This window comes from Juglans microcarpa x Juglans regia, chromosome 3S (assembly GCF_004785595.1).
Source record: "Juglans microcarpa x Juglans regia isolate MS1-56 chromosome 3S, Jm3101_v1.0, whole genome shotgun sequence".
Lineage (NCBI taxonomy): Eukaryota > Viridiplantae > Streptophyta > Magnoliopsida > Fagales > Juglandaceae > Juglans > Juglans microcarpa x Juglans regia.
The window spans coordinates 10,464,045-10,489,061 of NC_054599.1; the positions used below are offsets into that span (position 1 = coordinate 10,464,045).

The 25,017-nt window shown below is 35.9% G+C and overlaps 1 protein-coding gene across 1 annotated transcript in view; it reads left to right on the plus strand.

The window, feature by feature from the left end:
• The window catches only part of LOC121257190 (DNA-directed RNA polymerase I subunit 2), a 50,274-nt gene extending 37,988 nt beyond the window's left edge, over positions 1-12,286 (plus strand). Inside the window, 14 exon segments of the mRNA XM_041158120.1 lie at positions 1,540-1,667; positions 1,806-1,885; positions 2,800-3,041; positions 3,124-3,160; positions 3,163-3,284; positions 3,400-3,564; positions 3,694-3,768; positions 5,200-5,303; positions 5,380-5,455; positions 6,068-6,196; positions 6,286-6,426; positions 8,803-9,015; positions 10,289-10,543; positions 11,719-12,286. Coding sequence (XP_041014054.1) covers positions 1,540-1,667; positions 1,806-1,885; positions 2,800-3,041; positions 3,124-3,160; positions 3,163-3,284; positions 3,400-3,564; positions 3,694-3,768; positions 5,200-5,303; positions 5,380-5,455; positions 6,068-6,196; positions 6,286-6,426; positions 8,803-9,015; positions 10,289-10,543; positions 11,719-12,138 — 2,187 coding nt within the window. The 3' untranslated portion in view covers positions 12,139-12,286.
• The last annotated feature ends 12,731 nt before the right edge of the window (positions 12,287-25,017 follow it).

Genomic DNA, 25,017 nt, shown 5'->3' on the forward strand with positions numbered 1-25,017 from the left:
TGCTTCACGGGCTGTGTCTATTTGGAACACAGTTATTGAGAAAATAGAACGAATATTGGCTGGGTGGAAGAGACTGTATTTGTCGAAAGGAGGCCGGGTGACTCCTATCAAGAGTACTCTCTCTAACCTATCAACTTACTTTCTATCTTTATTTCCAATTCCAGCTAGTGTGGCGGCGCGAATCGAAAAACTTTATCGGGATTTCTTATGGAGTGGGATGGAGATGAATTCAAGTTTCATCTAGTCAGTTGGGATAAGGTATGCAGACCAATTCCTTCAGGTGGATTGGGGATAAAGAATTTGAGAACTTTTAATCGGGCATTGCTTGTGAAATGGCTTTGGAGATACAATGTGAAACCAGAAGCTCTATGGAAATTAGTGGTTGATTGCAAACATGGTAAGATGGGAGGGGAGTGGTGTACTAGAGAGGGGAATGGGTCCTATGGGGTGGGGGTTTGGAAACACATATGACGTGGTTGGGGGGTGTTTTCTCGTCATACTAAATTTTTGGTGGGGGAGGGCACTCGTATAAAATTTTGGAGAGACATTTGGTGTGGGGAGGAGGCTCTAGCAGATGCATTCCCTTCCGTTTTTCGTGTGGCATGTGATCAAGAGGCTTCTGTGGTGGATCTCATGGTTCGTTCAGGGGATCAACTCCATTGGAATGTCATCTTTAGTAGAGCAATACATGACTGGGAACTTAATAGTTTTGAGGCCTTTTTCAGTCGAGTGTACTCTACGAGGATGTCTGGTTTGAGAGAAGATAAGCTGTGGTGGAATCCAGCAGGTAAGGGTGTTTTTTTGGTTTGCTCCTTCTATAAGTCCCTTACTAAGCTTCCAAACACGCGTTTTCCTTGGAAAGGTTTGTGGAGGAATAAGGCACCTCCAAAAGCACTATTTTTCACTTGGACAGCGGCTCTGGGTAAGATTTTGACCACTGACAATCTGCGGAAGCACCAGGTTATTATTCTAGATTGGTTTGTATGTGCAAGAAAGCTGGCGAGACAGTGGATCATCTTATGCTACACTGTGAGACAGCTAGAGCACTGTGGAGCGATGTGTTCATTCGAATAGGGTTGACTTGGGCCATGCCTGCTACAGTGGTAGAGTTATTGGCTTGTTGGGTAATGCCGGGTGGTGCTCCACAAATCAAAGCTGTGTGGAAGATGGTTCCTATTTGTATTATGTGGTGCATATGGCGGGAGCGTAATGAGCGGACATTTGATGATAAGGAGCGGACAATAGAGGATCTTAGAATTTTATTTTACCGCACCTTACTTCTGTGGGCTAGTGCTGTAGATTTTAATGGCCTAACTGTACATGATTTTCTTCTTTCTTTTTTAGCAACTAGATAGGTCCTTTCTCTTGTATTCCACCTTGTATACCTGGGCTTGGCGTATTCTTATTTATACTACCGTTTACTTATAAAAAAAAACTAAAAATATGCTGTACATACTTTTTTTTCTTTTTGGAAAAAAGTCTGCAAGCTTAAATTTTAAAGTAGGATTGGCCTTTATGGATTATGTTTTGCTTCACTAGCGGGCAGGCTTTACAGTTCAGGCGGAGAGGCTTAATTTCTTACGTTTTCTCTCACATTTTCGTGCTGTCCATCGAGGGGCTTCATTTGCTGGACTTCGGACCACAACTGTGCGGAAATTGTTACCTGAGTATGCATCTGCTTGCTAAATCAAAAAAAAAAAAAAAAAAAAAAAAAAAAAAAAAAAAAAAAAAAAAAAAAGCAAAAGAAAGAAGAGTTTTGTGCATCTCATCATGAATTATATTTATATATGTTTTTTTATTTGTAGATCTTGGGGTTTTCTTTGCCCTGTGCATACACCTGATGGGGAGCCATGTGGCTTGTTGAATCATATGACCAGCAATTGTCGTAAGTTCATTTATCATCCTTTATGCTACTGAAAGTGGTATGCTTTTTTCATGCATATATTGGTTGGTTCAACTGACTAGCTAAAGTTTGATGACTGTGCTCTTTCATGCAGGAGTTTGTTTCTTGTAAGAGATGCTTTTTTGTTAGAAAAAAAAATTTGTTGGAAGAGATATCTCCTAAAGCTGATGAAATTCAGGAGAAGAAAATACACTAAAAAAGAACATAAATGGATGGTTTCCCATATTTTGGAGATAAATACTTAATTGAATTGAATTTTGTAGGGGGTAAGAGAATGGTATCATTTGTGGAGAAAATAAACTTTATTATGTCAATTACAAACTGAAAGAGGAAATAAAAAGCACAATCATTTCAGCAAGTAGTAAAAAACTCCTAGGGGTTAGCTCCAGTGTTAAAGGCCTTGGTCTTGGGATTATGCTCTCTCCAGGTCTAAGGTTTAAATCCTCTTGGGTGCAAACAATTCTTAGGGGCCATCGGACTGAGAGATTTTCCCCTTGAATTACCCGAGGTGCACTTGCGGGAAACTCCTTGCTGAGGGCCTATGCACCCCCGGGATTAGTTGGGACACTGTTCTCAGACACCTGGTGCCAATAAAAAAAAAAAATTCAATTGATAGCACATCATGCTTAAATATGGGTTGTGTTTTCCAATATGTATATGAAAATAAAATTTATACATGACGCTTTTTGTTATATAAGTCTATAGCAAACAGTACGGGGAATGAAATGTATCTCTTACATGGCATGGGGTATGAAACAGTGGAACTAACTATTATTTAATTTTCTTGCCTGGAATCTTTCTTCTAGTAGGCAAATTTAGAAATTTAGGTTGCTCTTGTTTTTCAACGTTTCCTTCACATGACATCTAGCAGTCTTATTCTGCCTTATATTTTTCAGGAGTTACATCATACTTTGGTTCTGAAGGAGATGTAAGAGATTTTAAGAAAATAAGAAGGGATATTCGCAGCTTTTTGATTGGTGCTGGAATGATGTCGCTACAGCCAATGCTAGTTAAAGTTGGTCCTCCCAAGTTTCTTTCGGTCCTTATAGATGGTCATGTTGTTGGTGCTATAGCTTCCAGTTTAGTTGAAAATGTTGTGGCCAACTTACGGAAATTAAAAGTGTCAGCCAATACAATGGTTTGTTGTTGTTAAATTCTCTTTACCTTTCCTCCCCATGGTTTCTTTCATTGGATGTACTGCTGATGCATATTTGTGCCAGATTCCGGATGATCTGGAAGTGGGATATGTTCCTTTGAGTCTGGGGGAGCATATCCTGGTTTGTACCTCTTCACATCTCCTGCTAGATTTGTTCGGCCAGTTAGAAATATTTTGAGTCCCGAGAAAAGTCAGAACATCGAACTTGTTGGTCCTTTTGAACAGGTCAATATCTACCTTGTTAAAGTTTTTTAGATAAATTTGGGCTTTGGTCAGCAGGTAAACCTCTTTTGTCATGGAAGTATAGTAAGAGCTTACTAATTTCAATTCTCCATTTCAGGTATTTATGGAAATAAGATGTCCTGATGGAAAAGATGGTGGGAGACAAAATGCTTTTCCTGCAACTCATGAAGAAATCCATCCAACTGGAATGCTCAGTGTGGTTGCTAATCTTACACCTTGGTCAGATCATAATCAGAGCCCGCGCAATATGTACCAGTGTCAAGTGTTTTTCTTTTCCTTTACTCTTTCTTCTTTGCACTTTTTCATCCTGTATGAAGTTGTCTAATGCTCCTTTTGGTTGTTAAAGTCTTTTTTATAGGTTTTTACATCCTTTTCTATTCATAATTTGTAGATGGCAAAACAAACAATGGCTTTCTCTTCACAAGCAATTCACTTTCGTGCGGACCAAAAGCTATACCATCTTCAGGTAACTTCATATCACTCTCTTTTTTTTCTCTCTAATCTCTTTATTTTACTTTAATTAGAACAGAATTGCTGCATCCTATAAATGGTTCTGCAAACTTAAGGGTCATGAAGGTCATACTATCTCTTTATTTTTTTCTCTCTTAGTTGAGTACTTCTCTGGAAAGAGTTTTTCTCAATGTGAATCTGCAAACTTAAAGGTCATAAAGGTCATTTATCTTGTGCTGGTCTGGACTGCTTGAATATGGTTCTTCAAATAAACATTATATTTTTGCATGAAGCAACTGCTCTCTAGATTTGAATCAGTGAACCTGGGTTTTCAGTCCAAAACTTTATGATTACCCTGGACAATGACCTCTAAATTAGGGCTGAGCAAAAATCCGAAAATCCAACTCTGAATCTAGCTTCGCTCCGACTTTGCTCCTTGAGTTGGAGTTGGATTTTTTTTTTAATTTTTCAGTCAGAGGCGGAGTCGGAGGTGTCACTGGACTGACTCCAACTCTGACTCCAATCTGATCCGACTTTATGCTCCGACTCCGACTCCGACTTTGAATCCAATATTGTACATATGTTATAAACATATGTATTTACCTATATATTTTTCATATATACTAGTATAGTTATATAGTTATATAACTAGAACTTATATGGTTAAAACTTAAATTCAATGATATATTAGTATGAGCTAATTATTATAAAATAATATGTTTATACTATAATATAAATAGACTAATGATAGTTTAGTATATGTAAACATCATAGTATTACTACCAATCATAATCCAGTATAGAAATAAATTAGACACTAGTATTTAAATAAGTCTAGTATAATAAATTAATAACACATGCTAATTGACTAAAGTATAATAACATGTAATTGTACACTAGAAAAGTCTAGTACATAATTAAGCTAGAAATAAGTTAGACATTAGTATAATAACATGTGATACTAATGTATAATAACATGTAATTAGACACTAAAAATAATATGTAATACTATAGTATGATAAAATGTAATTAGACACTATAGTAGAAGTCTAGTATAAAAACCTATAAAAAAAAAAGTATAGGTCTAGTATAAAAATAAGTTAGATATTAGTATAGAAGTAAATTAACAGTGAATGATTTAGTTTTAGTTTTAAATTTTTGGGAAAAATTGAAATTTGAAAGGTCACAAAAAATTCTTTTTTAAAATGGGCTAAATATGAAGCTGAAAAAAGGCCAAAACTGAAAGCCCAAATCCGACTTTGGAGTCGGAATCGGAGTTTGGATTTGATCTCCGACTAAGTCGGTGCTCACCCCTACTCTAAATTTGCTAAAACACCTACAATATACACGCCACATTGAGTATGTGATAAATATACTATATTTCATGTATGTACTTTGGCATTCTTTACTTGGGTTTATATGTTGACTGGTCTACGAGGCATTTACAGACTCCTCAAACTCCTATTGTGCGAACAAGTACATATACGAGGTACGGCATTGATGAATATCCAACGGGCACAAATGCAATAGTTGCAGTGCTAGCATATACAGGGTAATTACTTTAGACAATCTCTCTGTCTCTCGTCTTTTTTTTTAGCATCTTACAGTTGTCTCTTTATGACATCCAGATATGACATGGAGGATGCCATGATCCTTAATAAATCATCTGTGGAGCGTGGATTGTGCCATGGACAGATATACCAGGTTGCTTCTTCTTTCTTCTTTGTGCTAATTTTAGTATGCACAGTTGAGAATAATAGCTCGACTTATGATTGTTGTCAAAATTGTTAATTTTTCTGGAACCTGCATTGCCATTATCTTCATAAATTCCTCTAATATGGTTCTTTTTTAGTGTTTTATATTTACCTATTTTTCTATTATGAAATCTTGTTGCTTCAATATTTGTTTTCCAGATATGTAGATTTCCATACTGATGTACGAAAACATGGATTTTATGGAAGGAAATCTCTAAGTAGGGTTCAATTGAAATGATTGACAAGGCTCGAGGGAAGTTTTTCAAATAATGATGATGTCTATTACATAGTGCATAAGGCTTAAAACTGTGCTTTTATGTGGTCTGCACAACCACTTATGTATTGTGTGACCATATTGCATCAATGAGTTTAGAGGCATGGGTTTCAATTCCCTGCACTTCCATCGGTTTTTTTATAGCCTAGGTAATCAAGAAGTATACATGACCCTGCACCTCCATCTTACGAACACTTAGCTATCAAGAAAACAGATTATGTTGATTGGTTGGTCTAATTTCATGTAGTGCTTGAATGTATGGTTTATCTGTACCCTGTTTTTGTGCAGACGGAAACTCTTGACTTGTCTGATCAGAGCAGCCGGTCAGAACGTTCCCAGCGAATGTTTAGAAGAAGCAATGTGGACAAATCAATGCATTCTTTGATTGATTCTGATGGGCTTCCATATGTTGGTCAGGTTGGTCTTGTTTTCTTGTACTCTTCTTATATCAGTATTATCTCTTTTGGTGTTAAGGTTGACCAACTATATATGTCAACTACTTTCAGATGATACGACCGAATGAACCCTATTGTTGCATTTATGATGAGGTAACAAGTTCCACAAAAACCAACAAACGGAAGGGTTCAGAACCTGTTATAGTTGACTATGTTGCTGTTGATGTGAAAAACAAGAAGCCGCTTCAGAAGGTAACTGAAATATGTCATCTTTTGATTATACGTGGTTTTAGACAATGTGTCTTAAAATTGAATATTTTGATCATTGGATTTAAACAGTATTTTGCGGTTGTGGCTCATGCCCTTCCCCATCCCCTTTTCTCCCTCATTTCAATGCTTGTATACCATGTTTAGATTAAGACTGTAAAAAATTAGAATAGAATTGTTGAGTCCTTTTCATCCAAGCCTATATTTTTAGGCTCATGGTTTTCTCCATAAAACTAGTTTGCACCAAACTCGTTTCGCGTATCGTTTTCTCAGTGCCATTCTCAGAGAGCCAGTGCCGTATTTCACTATTGGCCATATGACCTGATTTAAATTAGCAGTCTCCATGAGATTGATTATACTGGTGTACTTTTTCTACCCTTTGAACTAAGCCTGTGGGGAAATTCTATGAACTTAAATGTGTTTTGCGCCATAAACTACAACTCCTATCTCACGGTTAGAGTAGCCACATTGTAGGGTACATGTACATGTCTTTAGATCATTGTGATCCTGTGTGGAAATTACATGACCCTAAGGTGTTGTTTGGGAACACAAGTATTCTTGGGTGAAAACTGCTAGAGACACAAACCACAAACGGATAACTGACGTGGCACAGTGCCACATCATCTTTTTTTTTGTCAATCCCCCCCGGCACACGCGGGCATCTCCCTGCATTCCCAAACCCCCAACCCCCATCGGCACTGTACCATCTCGCCGCTGCCAGTTGCCATATTATTTTGAATTTCTCAATAGTTTAGAAAGCCTAATGATTGATGCTTTCTGAATTCTTTGATCCGCTGTTGGCTATCCAGAAAGTTGTGGGTAAGTGAGACGAATATGCTAAAAGAGTTTAATTGGGTTTTACCAAGCAAAGGTCTTTTTTAGCTTTCTTGGGTCACCAATGAATAAAATATAGAAGGTTTGGAAAAGTCGACAATTTTCCTACTCTGTCTATGCAACCATATGTTTCTGATTCAATATTACTGATTGTGGAGCCACCATTCTCGAAGCCAGTTTTCCAACAACGAAGCTAGGAATTTCACGCAATCCACGAATCTCTGGATTTGAAGCAAATTCACCCATCCTCCAAAAATCACTTTCTTTTACATAAAAAAAACAACAAAAAACAAAAATCTGGAAAAGAAAAAGACTGTCCTTTTAGGAACTGGTGATGAGCTCAGAGGCAAATAGATCAGATGGGTCTGGGAATTAGGAGTGGTGGAATCTGGAGAGAGAGAGAGAGGCGAGGAAGAGATGAAAGATAAGAGATGGGTATGTGTCAATAAAATTCCTGGCTGTGCGGAAGTGGGCTGGCAGCGACGTTGGTGTTGACAGGAACTGGCTGGCGGCGAAGCTGGCATGAGCTTGGGTTTGGGGGTTGGGAAAGGGAGGGGAGGGGGACTCGTGGCGCAGTGGAATGCAGGGGTAAAAATGAAAAACAGAAAAAATGAAACTAAAAAATAATAACTTAGATGATGTGACACTGTGCCACATAAGTTTGTGGGATCCTGTTGTGGGATCTTTTGTGTCTCTAGCAGCTCTCCTCAGGTATTTTCAGATATTTCATTCCCAAACATCTTAAACACAAAGCACTTTTCAGTTTCAAATCTTCAACTTTTTCATTTAATCATTACCTAATTATTACAACTTTCCTAAACTCTCAAACGTAACACAAAAAACAATACAATTTTTTCAAATTTTAAAACAAAAATAATATTAAAAGATAATATTCAAATGGTTTTTTAATTTTAAAATATTTTATTCAACTTTTCTCTCATTTTTCAAAACTCAATAAAACATTTTATCTCAAACCATTTCACTACTATTGACAGATATTCTGAGATATTCTAGGTGTCCGAACGAGCCCTAAATCCCCAGCCCAGTTGTGGTGATTGCCTTGGAAGAATAATTAAAAAAGGGAGATGTTGTCCATAAACTCTCAATTAGTTTTTTAAAGATAGGATATCCACCTTATTGGGAGCACACGATGGGCCATTAGTTTTGGTTTGCTGGGAGGGAAACTTTTTTTTACCATTTTTCTAATATTTTCATAATTCCATGTCAACTTTCTTTGCAAGATCGGAACAAATGTCTGGAAAGTGATGATTATTTAACGATTTTCCTTTCCCTTCAGTAAAACTATGTGAGGATAACCACACCAGCATCAATATTTAATCAAATGTTGAGCTGGCTGGAACTTGCCCATTTTACACTCAGATTCTATCTCAAATTTGGCCCTCCATGGATATTCATACCCCATAAAGTACTGTTGGCAATGCATATGATCATAGATTGTACAATTTCTCTAAAATGTTTCTCATCCTAAATTCTGGAATGACGTTTTCTGTTAACATTTTTGGGTAGGTGAATATACGTTTTCGACATCCTAGAAACCCTGTCATTGGGGACAAATTTAGCAGTAGACATGGTCAGAAAGGTGTTTGCTCGCAATTGTGGCCAGACATCGATATGCCATTTTCTGGAGTTACTGGGATGCGTCCAGATCTGATTATTAACCCGCATGCATTTCCATCAAGGATGACAATTGCAATGCTTTTGGAGTCTGTTGCTGCTAAGGTACTACAATCTAAAAGAAATATTGTTGGTATTTATTTTCATATGGTTGATACCTTTTTGGCTTGGATATCAATTGCTGAGCATATAAATTGTGTGGATTATTTGTAACAGGGCCTGGATATTTTTTTTTTTTTAATAAGCACTAGTCTGATCTTTCAGTAGTTGCATCAATAATCTTCATCATCCTTTTAATTTTCCTTAGCAGATTCAGATCTCATTCAATTCATGTCTTTGTCTTTGTACAATTACCCATAATAATCTTGCTAATGCATGCGGTTTATTTTCAAGTCTGGGAGTCTTGGGTAATTGGAGGTGGACAAGTATTCTTTTTTAGAAGATTTTAGTTCAATTTTTGTAGTAAGCTTGCAATGTCAGCAAAAGGTCACATGCTGTGCAAGGAGATTTAAATGCATAAGTTGAAAATTGAAGTAGGCCTCATGTAGGTTTTCAGAAGTCAAATCAGAGGGTCAAACATATCAGTTGGTGCATATTGAGAATTATTATGCCCGATTTTGTTACAACTTCATTTTATGTAATTCTCCAACCTCTTAAATTTGCTGACCTCTTTATGTAATTGGTTTGTAAATCCAAATGTTATTAATGATTCACTCGAACCTTGTTCTGTTCTGTCCATGTTTGAACTTTGATGGCTACTGCTCATGATGAGGTCTCATCGCACTACTGTTTTTTTTTTTTTCTTTTTTTTTTTAAAAAAATAAAAATTCAAATGTACGCTTGATTTGACAATCAAAGATTTGACCAAAGATAAAGATAGAGGAGGCAGAGCCAGATACACCTTTTTCTGAAGATCGGTAGTATAAATGCACTCTTACACATTGAGCAGGCGATCCTTCTACTTGATTTCTACTTTAAAAGGTCTCCATTATTCCAATCTCTCTTTCCGGGTTTGGCGAATCTGCTTACCATTAACGAACCAAAGTCTCATGTTCTTTCACAGATATGATAGAAGAAAGAAAAACACAATGACCTTGCATTTGGGTTTCGTTGGCCCAGAAGTTGCTATGTTTTGTATACTTTGTTTTCTTATTGTTTCTTTTGGGTGGTAGTAGAAACAAAGAAGTTAAAATCTTGCAGACGCAATTCAAAAGAAGGGTGCTCATTTCACGAACTGTTTTTTGAATAAAATTAAATGCTTTTTTTTCCTAAATGGATATCAGTTGCAACCCATAAAAAAGTAGATATCAATTGCATAAAAATGCATATCTATTAGCATTTAAAAACTGAAAAGATGCATGTAAACTTTTCATCGCAGGGAGGTAGCTTGAAAGGAAAATTTTTAGATGCAACACCATTTTCTAGTTCAGTCAAGAAAGAAGATGGGGAGACTGGACCAAAGCCTGGTTCCCTTGTTGATGAGCTTGGTGAAATGTTAAAAGAAAAAGGGTTCAATTACCATGGATTGGAGGTATTGTACAGTGGGGTTTATGGAACAGAACTTACATGTGAGATATTTATTGGGCCTGTTTATTATCAGAGACTCCGACACATGGTTTCAGACAAATTTCAGGTAATCATTCAATTTTCTTTTATTTTTCATCCCCTAATTAGTCTCCCTTGATTTTCTTATTCTTTTGCTACTCATTCATCTAACTAATGAATCTATCATTATCTTCATTTTTTTCACAATATTTAGTGTTCAATCCCCTCGTTTGTTCATTTTGTTTTTTTTTTATTTTTTATTTTTGGCTAAATCAAGAGGATGGTAATGTTAGCTAGAAATTGAGCATGAGAAAAAAAGGTTGGTTTGATAGGTAAAGAAAAAGAGAAATTCTAAACATAAGCCTCATACTCCTGCACACAACTTAAAAACATGTGATTTACCCCTTTACCCTGATAGTAAAATCACATGTTTTTAAGTGGTATGCAGAGTGTGAGGCTTCTGTGTAGTACGACTCAAAAGAGAAGAGAGTAGAAATCTCATAGAATTGAAATATATTTTGTATTTTGTCCCTTGTGGATTTTAATGAGAGAATTTTTGTGTCTGCCCATCCAATTATGTCCTTACTAGAAAAGGCTAAAAAAAATGGATGGCAATGCAGAAATGCAAAAAAGGTTGTCATGAGATTTGATGGTGTGAAAATTTCTCATTCCTCCATTAAGGGAAATTACTGAGCGTGAATTCAGATGATACTATTAGTACCTTACTAGAAAACGCTTAAAAGAAGAATGGCAATGCAGAAATGCAAAAACTGTTGTCATGAGATTCCCGTTACCAGTCAGAAGTTTTAACTCATGTTGGTTCCTAATGGGATATATCGGATTTTTTTGTATATTAGAATTATTTCCCGGTTCCTGTAATCAGCTTATATCTATGTTTCTTGTCTTATTTGTTCATTGTTATTTTTCTCTTTTCCTAGGGTACAGTTCTCAAACATTGCCCGACTGTGCACTATCTTACGAATTTTGCTTTGTTCATTATCATAGTATTAAGTATAATTATTAATAATATTTTTTATCTGAATAAAAAAGTTTATCATACTATTAAGTAAAATTATTACTATTTTTTTTTTATTCTTTGATTCAGTCATTATTATCTCATATTGGGAAAGGGTTGCTTGATGTCCTCTTTACATTCTCCAATTTTAAGATACCCTTGTTTTTCCTCTTATTTCAGCCGCCCAAGGACTCAAATTGTGACTGTTAGATCAATCATTAACTCGGGGAACTTGTGTTCACATGCAGGTCCGTTCTACTGGAACTGTTGACCAGATCACCCGGCAGCCTATTAAAGGACGAAAGTTTGGTGGGGGTATTCGTTTTGGAGAAATGGAACGAGACTCTTTGCTTGCACACGGGGCAGCATATTTGTTGCATGACAGGCTCCATACCTGTTCTGATTATCACATTGCTGACGTATGTTCTCTATGTGGAAGCATCCTCACAACTTCATTCCTCCAGCAACAAAAGAGAGCAGTGCGGGAGATTGGCGGGCTACCCCCTGCTAGGGCACCCAAGAAGGTCACTTGTCATGCTTGTCAGACGAGTAAAGGAATGGAGACAGTTGCAATGCCCTATGTCTTCCGATATTTGGCTGCAGAGTTGGCAGCTATGAACATAAAAATGACCCTCCAGATAAGCAATAGTGCCGAACTGTCAAATTAAATTTCCTTATCTAATGTCTCTAAGCTGTTATATATTTGAAATTGTTTCCGTTTACAAGACTTTAGCTATTCTTTCTAGTGACTCAGAAGTTTTGTTTTTTTTTTCTCGCATAGTAACTATAAAAGTTCAATTGTGGTGTGTGGTGCAATGTTCATGATTTTTGCAGAGTACATATGCTCATGGATTTCCGTTACCATGCTCAAAGATTGATAGCTCTTTAGGTGAGAACTTTCTAGGTGAGTTAAAGTACCTAGTCAAATCTCGACAAGTGCCTCCTATAGTGTCTATTGAGAGTCAAAACTCTACTTGCACATTAATCCGTTGAGATCACCTAGCATTTCAATTGCAGAAGCCGAGGAATTGTTGGGACAGGCTGTGGAAAATGTTCTATTTGATGAGAAACTTCAAAGCGATAGTAGGAGGGCAATAGAGTGTTGAAGATCAGGAGTGAATCATTCAAAGAGGTTAAGGTTAAGGTTTGAGTAAATGGAGAGGAGCGAGTGGACAAGAGTGGAATAGGTTTTTGGTTCTGAGTGGGGCATTGCAGTATCCAATTAAAATGGACCATGTTGGGGGTTTTTCTTGCAGGTTTTAGAGGGTCTTGCAGATGGTTTCTTGTCAATGGACATTGAGGTTGTGGTGGACCTTAGGGCTGTAAATAAACATGGCTATGCGATGAGTCGCTCAAGATTGACTTGGTCAAACTCTAGTTCAGCTCGGTTTGTTTGTTGAGTTATTTGTGAATACAAAATTATGGTTAATTATTAAATGATGTACAATTTGTACAAAATTCAGCTCCACTCGTATAAGAATGTAGAAACTCAAATAATTTTATATTTTTTATATTAATTTTATATTTATAATCTTAATTTTTTTAATATTTAAAGAGAAAGGAAATCATATTCCTAGTACTAAACATGTTACTTGAATCCTTATAAATATATTCATTAATATTTGTGAAAAATAAACTTTATAGAGATAAATATAAAATCAAAATTTTATCAAAAAATGTTTTGTAAAAAATTGTTTCAATACAAATAATTTATTTTATAAAAAAGTAGCAGTTTATAAATAAGCTTGAATTCGCTTGAATATTAAATGAGTATCTAAAAATAAAATCTAGCTCGATTGAAAATTCGAGCTTGACTTGTTTTAAAGTAAAAGTTAAACAACTAAACCTTAACTACCCATTACCAGCTTGAACTCCACTTGTTTGCTTAGCCCCTTTAGGGGTTAGTACATCCTTGGTAGCTTAACATATGTATTCTTTACTTGCTTATGCGCTCATAGTCCAAGACTGTATTATTCAAATTGCATTATATATGCATCACCAATACATTATAGGATTCTTTATGATAGGAGCTTTTGCTCATGGAGCTATGCTCTTTATTAGAGATTAGAATCCATAACAAAATGATGTATTGGCGTATTGGCATGTTAGATCATAAGGAAGCTATCTTTTTTTTTTTTTTTTTTGTAAGTAATAAGGGAGCTATCATATCCCATTTAAGTTGGGCCGGTCTTTTTTTTGGGATTCCATACTTTGGGACTTTATGTTCATAATGTCATGCTTGTTTTTGGTACTTTGGAGAAACAAATCTTGATCGAACCTCTATATTTGCCTAAATACAATTGAAAATAATGCATGGCGCCTACGACAGAGCTAGGCCTCCATCTTCAGGGTTTGGGCAGGTTTAGTACTTTCTCCTTGGGCATAACTCAAGGTTCTAACTCTGTATCAAAATTTATGGTTTCGAGAGTGAAACCATAGATAGGTTAGGCTATGACAAAAATTTCTAATGAGAGATCATGCTCTTGAAGATGCAATGAACAATTCATGTAAATAGCAAAGGACACATATATGTATGCTTTGGCTAGGAATCACCCTCAAGGGCATAGGCAAATGAGTCTGTAAAACATGATGAGAAATCACCCTCTTAGTTTAACACATATATAAGCATGGCGAGTAATCGCCCAATGAGGAGTTATCCTCTAATGCAATATACTTTAAAGCATGAGTATTATTTAGGCGAGGAATCACCCATCACTTTAGTAGGTCAAATCCATAAAGTCATATCAGTTTCTCTTGGTACAACCACAACACAGATTTATCACGGATATTCATTGCGCATACATTTTTTTTCACACAGATATTTCGTCACAAATATTTTCATTGTCTGATGGGCAAATAGGGGGTGAGTTGCTCTACAACATCGAGGGAATCCCTTCTCAACACCTATACCCCAACGAAGGTCGACTCTAACATAGAGAACATCTTGCACCAAAGGGTGCAAAGAACATCTATGACGCCCCCACTTGGGATTTGAAGAAGATTGAATACGACACCCTTGAAACTCCGCTTAGGATTTGAGGGAGTTTGAAGTGTTGAGACGTACTACACAAGGTTACATACATTCGTTCATGACAGTTAAAGATGCAATGTGCCTAGCATGTATCTAACAGTATGCAGTATTCGCAACAGATTTTTGTTTGAGCAATAAACAATGCGCCATAATTATTATATCCCAAAACATAATTATTCTTCATAAACTAACATATCCAAAAGTTAATATCAGTTTGAATTGAAAAAGGTATTGGAGACAACGCTCCATAATACAAATGTGTAATATAAACTACTGAACTAAAGCACTACGATGCTCATGCAGTTTGGCTAGGGTTGAAAATAAAAAATGGTAAACCGGCCCGAACCAGACCGGACCAGACTGGTGTATTTGGTCCAGTGCAAAATCGGTTAGTTCCGGTACTACTTTCATTATTTAAAAACTGGTTTCAAATCGGTCTGAATACACGTGTACATGTTCGCGCACTTAGGGTCAACCATGATACCCTTCAGGGTTTAAAATATAAACCTTAACATAATAAATGAAACTCTCCACATAAATCATAATTAAAACTACCGCGTAAAATGATAAATTGAATATGAACTTAACATGAATTGAAACATGAAATGAATGTGTACTTGAGCTAAAATAGCATGAACTTGAACTCAACGTAACATGAACTTGAACTTAAATAACATGAACTTGAACGTGAAATACATGAATTTGGAATCTTATTCAATAAACTGAACTTGAGCATGAACTTAAACATGAACGTGAACTTGAACTCTGACAATCAAAATGATTTCGCCAGTTTTTTCCTCTGGAATAGTGAACAATCAAAATGATTCCGCCCAACATATTCCGTCAAAGATACTCAGACAATCAGAATGATTACGCCAGAAGTACCTAGTAATACTTTGACAATCAAAATGATTACACCAGGAGCATTTGAGTAGAAGTATTCTAACAATCAAAATGATTACGCTAGAAATACCTCACGTGAATTATAAATGGAGATGTTCGGATAATCATAGTGGTTACATCACGAGTATCTTATGCATGATTGATTGAGAAAATACTGTTTTAGAGACACACTCTGTACTCGAGACATTACGTAATGGGAAGCGAAATGACAAATGGCATGACATACATAACGTAACATATACATGAGATGCATGACTTGACATAACATGAAACATATAAACAATATGTAACATGGCATAAAATGTAACATATAACATTATGCGACATGACATAATGTGTAACAAACAACATTATATGACATGGAATAACGTATAACAGATAACATTATGTGACATGACACAATGTGTAATAGATAACTATTTCATGACATAATATAATGTGTAACAAGCGAAATTTCGTGACATAATATAATATATGTAACAAATAAACGTGCAATGACATGGCATGGCATGGCATGGCATGGCATGACATATATGATAACATAAGTACATAACCAATAGTTCTCTTACCAACACACATATACAGTAATCTGACATTAAGTTAGAAGTTAACTTACAGTGATCGTCGCGTTACGGGGATTACGCACGAAAAATGAGAAACTGTAAGTAAGGATTCTAAAAGTTAGAAAATTTATCACTAACAATTAGAAATATGAAAAAAAATGCTAACTTAGAGTAAAATTAACATTTTACCCTCTACATGTGGGAAAATGATCATTTTACCCATAACTTAAGGATTTCACATCCTAACTCTAAAAATACAAAAATTTACATTTCGCATGTAAATTTTGTCCTAAACTCAAACATCAATTTAGAAAAAACTAAAACCAAACACAACTATGAGAAACACCATAGGGCAAAACTATCAAAGGCCATTTCTCTTGGATTTTTGTTGCAATTTTATCCAACTCCAAAACTCATGATCAAACCGAAATATTGTAACAAAGATCCTCATATCCTATGTTTAAAAACATGCTTAAAAAATTCAACAAAATTATACTTCACATAATCACAAAACTCTTTAGTAAAAAGATCCTAATTTTTTAACTAAAATACAACTCTTGAATATCAAGGTTTGACCTATTTCAAAACATTTTCAAGGACTCCAAAAATCCAAACTTTCTTCTAACATATTCATAACACATTCATAAGAACTAACATGCTTTGAATCAATACATAAAAGTCACCAAAAACTCACAAAATAGCACATGAAGCACTCGACTCCTACCTTTAGCCAAAAACAAAATTTCTTCCCAACTAGCTTTAATCAAACACTTGATCCAAGAAATTCTATGATGTGATTTTCAAACCAAAATATCACATGGTTTAAAAATGTGTCCTAAAGTAGATCCAATCATTAAACTTAAAATCACATGGCTAAAACTCAACCAAAACATGGATCTATCCAAAAAACATCAAACTTTTGAATCAACCGAGCATTCTCTTGCATAAAAATCGTATCTTCACAAATAATACCTAAAATATTCAAACCAACATCTTAACATGTAGATAAAAGGCTTAGGATCATCAAATAAAAATATCAAAGATATTGGAGTAAGATTAAAACACAAAGACTCAAACTTTCATAAAACAGAAACTATTTTTTCTCTTCCAGTTTCTAAGTTTCTAGGTCTAAGAAAATCGTTCATCAAAAGCTTTTATTATGCCACTAATATCCAACAAGAATTCATATAAACATATTCACAATACTCCATAAAAATTTCGGACCAAGATTTGCCCATTAGTTTGGTCAAAAACTCCAAAATACAACACATTATCCAGATTATCTCCTAGAATGACTTTTACAAGGTTAAAACAACTTTTGACCAATCAAACGACCATGAAATCAAACAAACAAGATACCCACAGAAACTAGACTCAAATATGAACAACTTGTATAGTAATTGTGAGAAGATACTTACAAAAATTTCAAAAATGGCACACAAAAATCCTTAGGAATCTGCCCTAGAGAGCTTCTAAGGGTATCTTTCCATGCATGGGGTGAAAAGTGGTGAAGTGAGGGAAGTGATGACTTGCACGCCTCAAGTACTTCTGAAAATGGAGGTATGAACTTGTATGGCATCTTGAGGTATGGTGATTGGGTCACAAAAATGTGCAAATAGAGGGTGGTTTTCAGCCAAGAAAACTTCCAAGAGAAGGGTGGTGGTGAGGTGGCCTTTGGCTTTCACATCATACACGACTTTGGGGTTGGTTGGAGTAGTGGATAGCCTGTCATGAGTGCGTGGAAACTTCCTCAAGACACTTTGCCAAGGTGGCCAAAATTCGTGGGCCTTGATGGGCCTTAAACAAATGGGCTTCATTTGGGGTTTAAAGAGAGTTTGGTTAGAGTTTGATATGCTATTAAGCCTAAATGCAATTTTTCTTGACCCAATCAAATTTTCAAGGTTTAAAGGGTTGGATAATGATGTCATAACATGAATTTGAGACATTAATAGCATGTGAAAGTGATTTAATCATGTGATTAAACACAATGATAGTAATCGGGTAAAATAGGGTTTGGAAGCCAACTTTAGGATTTGGAGAAACTATTTAGGATTTTGGTTTCAACAAAGATTTTGGGGTTTTAATTGGATTCTAAATATTTAGGGTTTCACTAGGGTTGGAACCTTATTTGGTTTTGCACAATTTGGATGGTTGGATGGAATAAGGTTTTACTTAGGTGTCATGATCTCACACCTTGATTTCCTTCACAATCCATTTAGTGGTTCCTCTTGGTGCCAAGTGTCCAATACTATTTACCAAGTGTGACTAAGATCTTGCCAAGTGTCCAAATAAAACTTCTCTAACCTAATTTGGACATTTCACACTGTGATTTTGAAAACACTGCACTTGGTGCTACTATTGAGGTTACTATTCACTCTAGGAAAAGTGAAAATAATTTTGCACTATAAAATCTTAAATATACACACTAATCTAATTGTGCAATTCGTTTATCAAAATTCAACCCTGAAATGCCTTGAAATAAACAAAACGTGTTTTCGAATAAACGATTCGTTCGAAACCTGAAAATGAGATTATTGTGCCATAAAATCTTAAATATAACTCTAAGTCTAATGGCGCATACAATATCCCATTCTGACACTTTCAACTATCTCAAATAAATAAAATCATGTTTTTGGCACTATAATGAGTGGTAACACTGACATACTAAAATCTATGCAGCTGGTCTATGCGAGAAAACTTACAGAGTTTCCATGAGGTTCCGAAAGCCTATAAAAATTCTACCATTGAATTTCTAACGGGCTGTTATAGTGTAAGTGCTAGCTAAGTTGAGATGCTACCTTGGTTTTTCACAAGGTTATTGCTGCAGGGGCTCAAGCTTGGAGGAATTGCGAGCAGAGGCTGGAGGTTGATGATGTGTGTGAGAAGGTAGTGCGGCAACCCTATATTATGGGGAAGGTGATGGCATGTGCATGGCTACATGGGCATAGAAGTCGTGAAGGGTTTTCAATTGTGTGTCTGTTGGTTTCAAAAAACAAAAAATGTTTCTACTTGATCAAAACCGAGAGATACGACGTAAGTCGGTTATAATATACAAAATCTTCCAGAATAAGAAATTACCCTAGGGAAAATAGCGGCGTTTCGACGCTTGCATTCCTTTGACAACGTAATGTTCAAATTAATGTTAAACGTTTGAGAGGGTGAAAATGTGAAAGATGACAGAAGATCCCAAAATATTTAGGAAAGATTATTATTAAAAAAAATTAAAATTTTAACAGTTATAATTAAAAAAAATAGCTATAATAAAAATTTGTATTTAAAATATAAACAACTTATTAATACCATAGAATCCGATAAAACTGATAATAAATGAAACTCTCTACATAAATCATAATTAAAACTCCCGCATAAAATGACAAACAATTGTCCTCATAAATTGATAACCTCAAATAAATAGGTCTATAAAATTCTCCAAAGTTCAAGGTCTCAAAATATCTCAATCCTATGGGCTATAGGCCCACATCTCTAATGTGTTACTCTAATTATGCTTGTCTAGCATCCCTCTCTAATCCATTAACCAGTTCCTCAATTATTAACATAGCAATATCAATTAAATTTCCAACTCAAGTCTCGAAATCTCATGACATTCTCTAATTATGCTAGCCTAATCATTCATCCTATAATGTGTATGTCTAAGGCATACACATAAATAAATCATCTTCTACTCATAAGCCTTAAATTCTCGTACCTCAAAATATATTGACTCCACAGTTTCTTTCCATAACTCTATTGCTAAATAACTCCACGGTACATGACATTTTCCATTTTTTTTTTTTTTGTTCACCCTTCATGCTAGGCAAGAGAATCCCATTACCTAAAGATCATAATATACTTTCCATCAGTTATCATGAAATACCAAACACCATATGTAAATCTATGTCATAACTTCAAAATCTACCAACGACATTCCCTAATTTCCTTAAATAAGACTTCATCAAATATAAGTCATCTCCATCCATTCTCATGAACCATATACACTATCAATCTTAAATGTAAATGTGATATCCTATATTTACGTGTATTTTGACTAAGTAAATTATTACATTTATTAAGATTATGAGTTTTCTTGTTTTAAATTTTAGATGATTTACGTTATATTATTTTAAGATTTTTAATTGTTAATTCAATGTGTTTTCTTGTTAATAATTATCGTTCATTATTTAAATTACTTTTTATTTTAAATTAGTTTATTGTTGGATTTAATTATTTTATATTCATTTAATCACTAAGTTTAAATTATTTTATTTTATTTGCCGTTTTGAAATCTTTTTCGTTGGATCATTTTTGTGACCCAAGATGTAAGGATTGGACCTCATTTCTTTCCCTCACTTTTTTCTTTTCCTCTTTTTTCTTTTCTTCCTCTTTTCTTTTTCCCCCATTTCTTTTCTCCTTTCTCTCTTCTCTCCCGCGCGAGCAGCACCCCCTCCCCCGTCCATTTCGTTGTTCACCACCCACTACCGCTGCGCGCCGCCGTGATCAACACCGCCCTTCTCCTTCCCTTCCCCACTTGCCGGAGACCACCCCCTTCAATCCCAGCCCCTTTTGCACCGCCGTGAGTCCCCACGCACGGCTTGAAGCCGCAACCTTCTCTTTGCTCCAGCGCCGCTGTCGCGCCACCTCGGCCACCATTTCTTCACCACATATTCCTTGACCTCCTAGCAACCTAATGCACCCATCCTCAGCCTCGATCCGCCACCGGTGAAGCCCCACCATCAACATTTTCGTTTTGGGTATTTTAGCCTTCAACCGCCGCCTCCCACGGCCAACCACCACCACCATTAACTTCACCGACATCCCTAAGCCATTCCCTAGCAATCTTGAGTCTTGGTTTGTCCCTGTTCAAAAGTGAGTTTTTGAGACCCACGGCCACAGTGCATTTTGCACTGTTCTGTTGCTGTGTTGCCACTTCTTGTAGCTCCATGATCCTTCAAAAATTATAATGAAGCATTGTAAGTATTTTCCCAAATAACTTTCATGATTTAAATGTATTTTTGCACTAACTCATTTTACTATGAACTGGTTGGTTATATCAGACTGAGTCCGAGGAGTGGGGGGTCGGATGGATTGGAAAATGTAGTTGTTTGTGTGATTGGATTGTGTTGACATTTGTTGGTTGTTGCATATTGGTGTTGTGTCTTGTTCATTGCATTTGCACGCATGTTCATGTTTGTAACTGAAAACTGGGTTTTCACATGATTGCATACATGTTCATGTGTTTATTTGAAAACTGGGTTTTCAAGTGAGAAATGATTTTGAGTATGTTTGAAATGATTGGATTGACTAGTTTGAGAAAAAGGAAAAGAGGTTGTAGGGATGGTGGTAAGCAGGGATGGTGGTATAGTCCCGCCTGCGATTTCTGCCTACAGTGCACGCGATAAGAATGGTGGTAAGCAGGAATGGTGGTATAGTCCCACCTGTGATTCCAGCCTATGGTGCATGCGGTAGGGAAGGTGGTAAGCAGAGATGGTGGTAGAGTCCCGCCTGTGAATGCCACCTACAGTGCTCTGATAAGTACATCTTGTGTGAAAAGGAATTGTAGGATGGTGGTAAGTAGGGATGGTGATTAGTCCCGCCTGCGATTCCCGCCTACAGTGTCTGATAAATGATTTTGTTATCGGTTTATGACTTAATGGTTACAAGCACATTTTCTGAATTTTCTGAGAAAATAATGGATATAATTCATGGCGTGTTTATGGTCAAATGGGGTTTTTGGCATGTGTTGGAAAATAATCATTTTCAAGAAAAATGGGGTTTTGGGATCTGTTAGTTGGTTGCATTAATGCGTTTTTATCTCAAGGGTTGTTTAGATTATTACTTACCTGCGGTATTGTTTTATGGTATCGCAGATTTTGATGCAGATGAGGATGACGAGCCTTAGGCTTTGACTCCTTTGGAGGAGTAATCTGGGTTGCTCTTCTGTATCGAGATTTGTTTTATCACTCGTTTATGTATTTTCCCTTTGTAATATTTTGGGATAACTGTATAACTTTTTAAAGGTAATTTATTTTGGATATTTGTATTTAAATTTCTGTTACTTAGTCTTATTTATATTAACCGTTGCAAATTTTATTGTGCACTTTTGCATGTTGCACACACTTGAGCACATTTCGTTGGGATACGTGACCTGTGTTGTCATCATCCTGGCGTCACGATTCTCGCGTTTCCGTACTTGGGAGTCGGGGCGTCACAGTAAAAGTCTCCTAACTTCTCCTTCCTTCGATCACTTACACTGTCATAACCAAATTGACACGTAACTCTTGTACACATAATTCTCATAAAATCCTAGATACCCATGCTGCATGAAATTCCTAGAGTTGCGTACACTAATTTAAAGTAACCATTTACTAAAATTTCAATACAGACATAAATAATAATAATAATAATACCTACCATAACTACAATAGTGCTAACTTGTAAGAGCTATAAAACATCCTATCATAGTAAAAAATATCTCAATAACTCTCAAGCAGGCCAGAGCATCCTAGGTGACCTTATAGAATTAATAAAATTTGTTTCTCTTCAAAAGTCTACATAATCTCTCAACCTAGGCATTGATACTAAATTGTAACACCTTATTCCCTAAGGTTAGGCATGTCACTTGTTTTTTTATAAAATATAACCCAACAAGAGATTCCTAACTTAATAAATCAACTAAATAAATAATTAAAGCCTTGAACTAAATCCAACCGTTCCATCTAAGCCTAACCTTCATGCTCATACTGATCATCTTCATCTGGGTGGTAAAAAAATGAAATAAAACTTAAATGAGTCAAAAACTCAGTAAGAAATCTATCACAACGTAAACATAATAAACATAGGTTTTTTCATAAAACATTTCATGTTTGTCTACACAGTGGAGCCAAGCACATCAACAAACCAAGCATGAGCAAGAAATGGAACAAGCTCACAAACAAAGCTCTTACATTAATTTTGTACATCTCTTGAAAAATTCGAAATTGGATTAAGGCTAAAAAAGAATCTTTTCTCATAAATTAAATTGCATTTTCCACATATGCATGATATACTTGAATAATTTAATGTTTGAAATTGAAATTTTTGAAAGATGATTGATTGTCATATTTCATATGTGCATGACATGATTAAAAGCTTGAATTTTTAAAATTTGAAAGATGATTGATTGTCATTTTTCACAAGTACATTTTTTGTTTGAAAATCTTAAAAGTGATTGATACACTTTTTGACATATGCAAAAGGTAGATGATTGTGACAACCCTAGATTCTGCTTGGGATCGGACGGACATCTGAAGTGTCGGGATATGCAACACAAGGTTACCTGCCCCCTTCATGACATATAAGATGCAATGTTCCTAACATGCATCTAGCATTATGTAATATTCATAGCGGATAATTTTTTTTTTTAGCAATACTATGCATCAAACTTATAGCATTCCAAATAGTTAAAACATAATCCATGCATACTTAACAAAATAAACATCCACGGTTACAACACGAGTCTTAGAAGACTGTAATCTCAAAGCAACGAAGACAAGGTTCCATACTATCCAAAGACTTAACTATGGAGGCTGCAAGCTCCGTGTTGCGTCTACGGTATTTAGTCAACCTCCTCCAGTTTGCCAGTGTTTGCTCCCTGCTCTGATCTTGACACATCGCCTGCCATTTGGGGGAATGGAAGTTGGGACTACCACGGTGAGCTTTGATTACAAATATCAGCAAGTTAACATGAAACTTCCACACAGGTTAATGATGTATGCATGAAAGTAAAATCATGAGTGCATAATCAAAATTATAAGTAAGCCTAACATAATTTGACATATACATAACTTGAACTGAAACTGAAACTTAGCTTGACGTGACATGGCATGTACATGAACTTAAAACATAATATGGACTAGCAACATAGCATGAACGTGAATTTGAAACATAACATAGACTTGAAACATAGTATGGATGTGAACATATATAATTTAAACATGAACCTGAGCATAATATAACATAAACGTGAACATGAAACATAACGTGAATGTGAACATGACATAACATGAACGTGAACTTGAACATGACATGAACATGAATATAACATGACATAAACATGAACTTGAAACATATTCTTGTCTCATGGGGTCACCATTATTGAGTAATCTTATCTCATGGGGTTATCATGATTGCGTATTCTTATCTCATGGAGTTACCATGATTGACAGGAACTTGAAACTTGACATGAACGTAAACTTGAACATAACATTACTTGAAACATGACTTGAACGTGAAATACAAGAACTTGAAATCTTATTCAATAGATTTAATTAACAAAAGTGACCATACAGTTTCTACACGGGTCCCCTTGAGTCGTGTGTCCCTGCCCATTACTGCATTACAACACAGGTGTCTATATCAGTTGTGAGTGCGTTAAGACGTACTCCACAATTGTTGTATTTCACGTAGTGGATGCTCCACAATTGTTGTGGCCCCATACTTCATGCTCCACTGTTGTTGTGGCCCCATGAATTGTTTGTGCCACACTTGCTGTGGACACACGTAACATAATGTGTGGCTCCATCGGCGTTAGTGCCTGGTGCGCTCCGGTGACCAGCTAGTTAGGCCCCGTTCGCAACCTGTTGACTGTACTTCGTTAACCCATGAAATTTCATACCTATTTAGAAACTCCAGCGTGAACAAAGGAGTTCCACTAGGATATTACCCCATCCTAGCGCTTAGGATCGTGATTGACATAAATAACTTAACTGGCATACATGACATTTCATAACGTGACGTGACATAAATGATAGAAGTCCTGATGTAGCAGAACGTGACATGAACGTAAGACGACAGACATGACATAAAATTTAACATACAACATTTCATAACATGACATAACATGTGACAGTGAATATTATGTGACATGACATACATGTAACATATAGCATACGTAATGTGACATACTTGCAACAAATAGTAACGTGACACGGAATATATTGTGTAACAGATAAGTATTTCATGACAGAATAATTCGTGTAATAGATAAACATGAGATGACATAGTATGGCATGGTA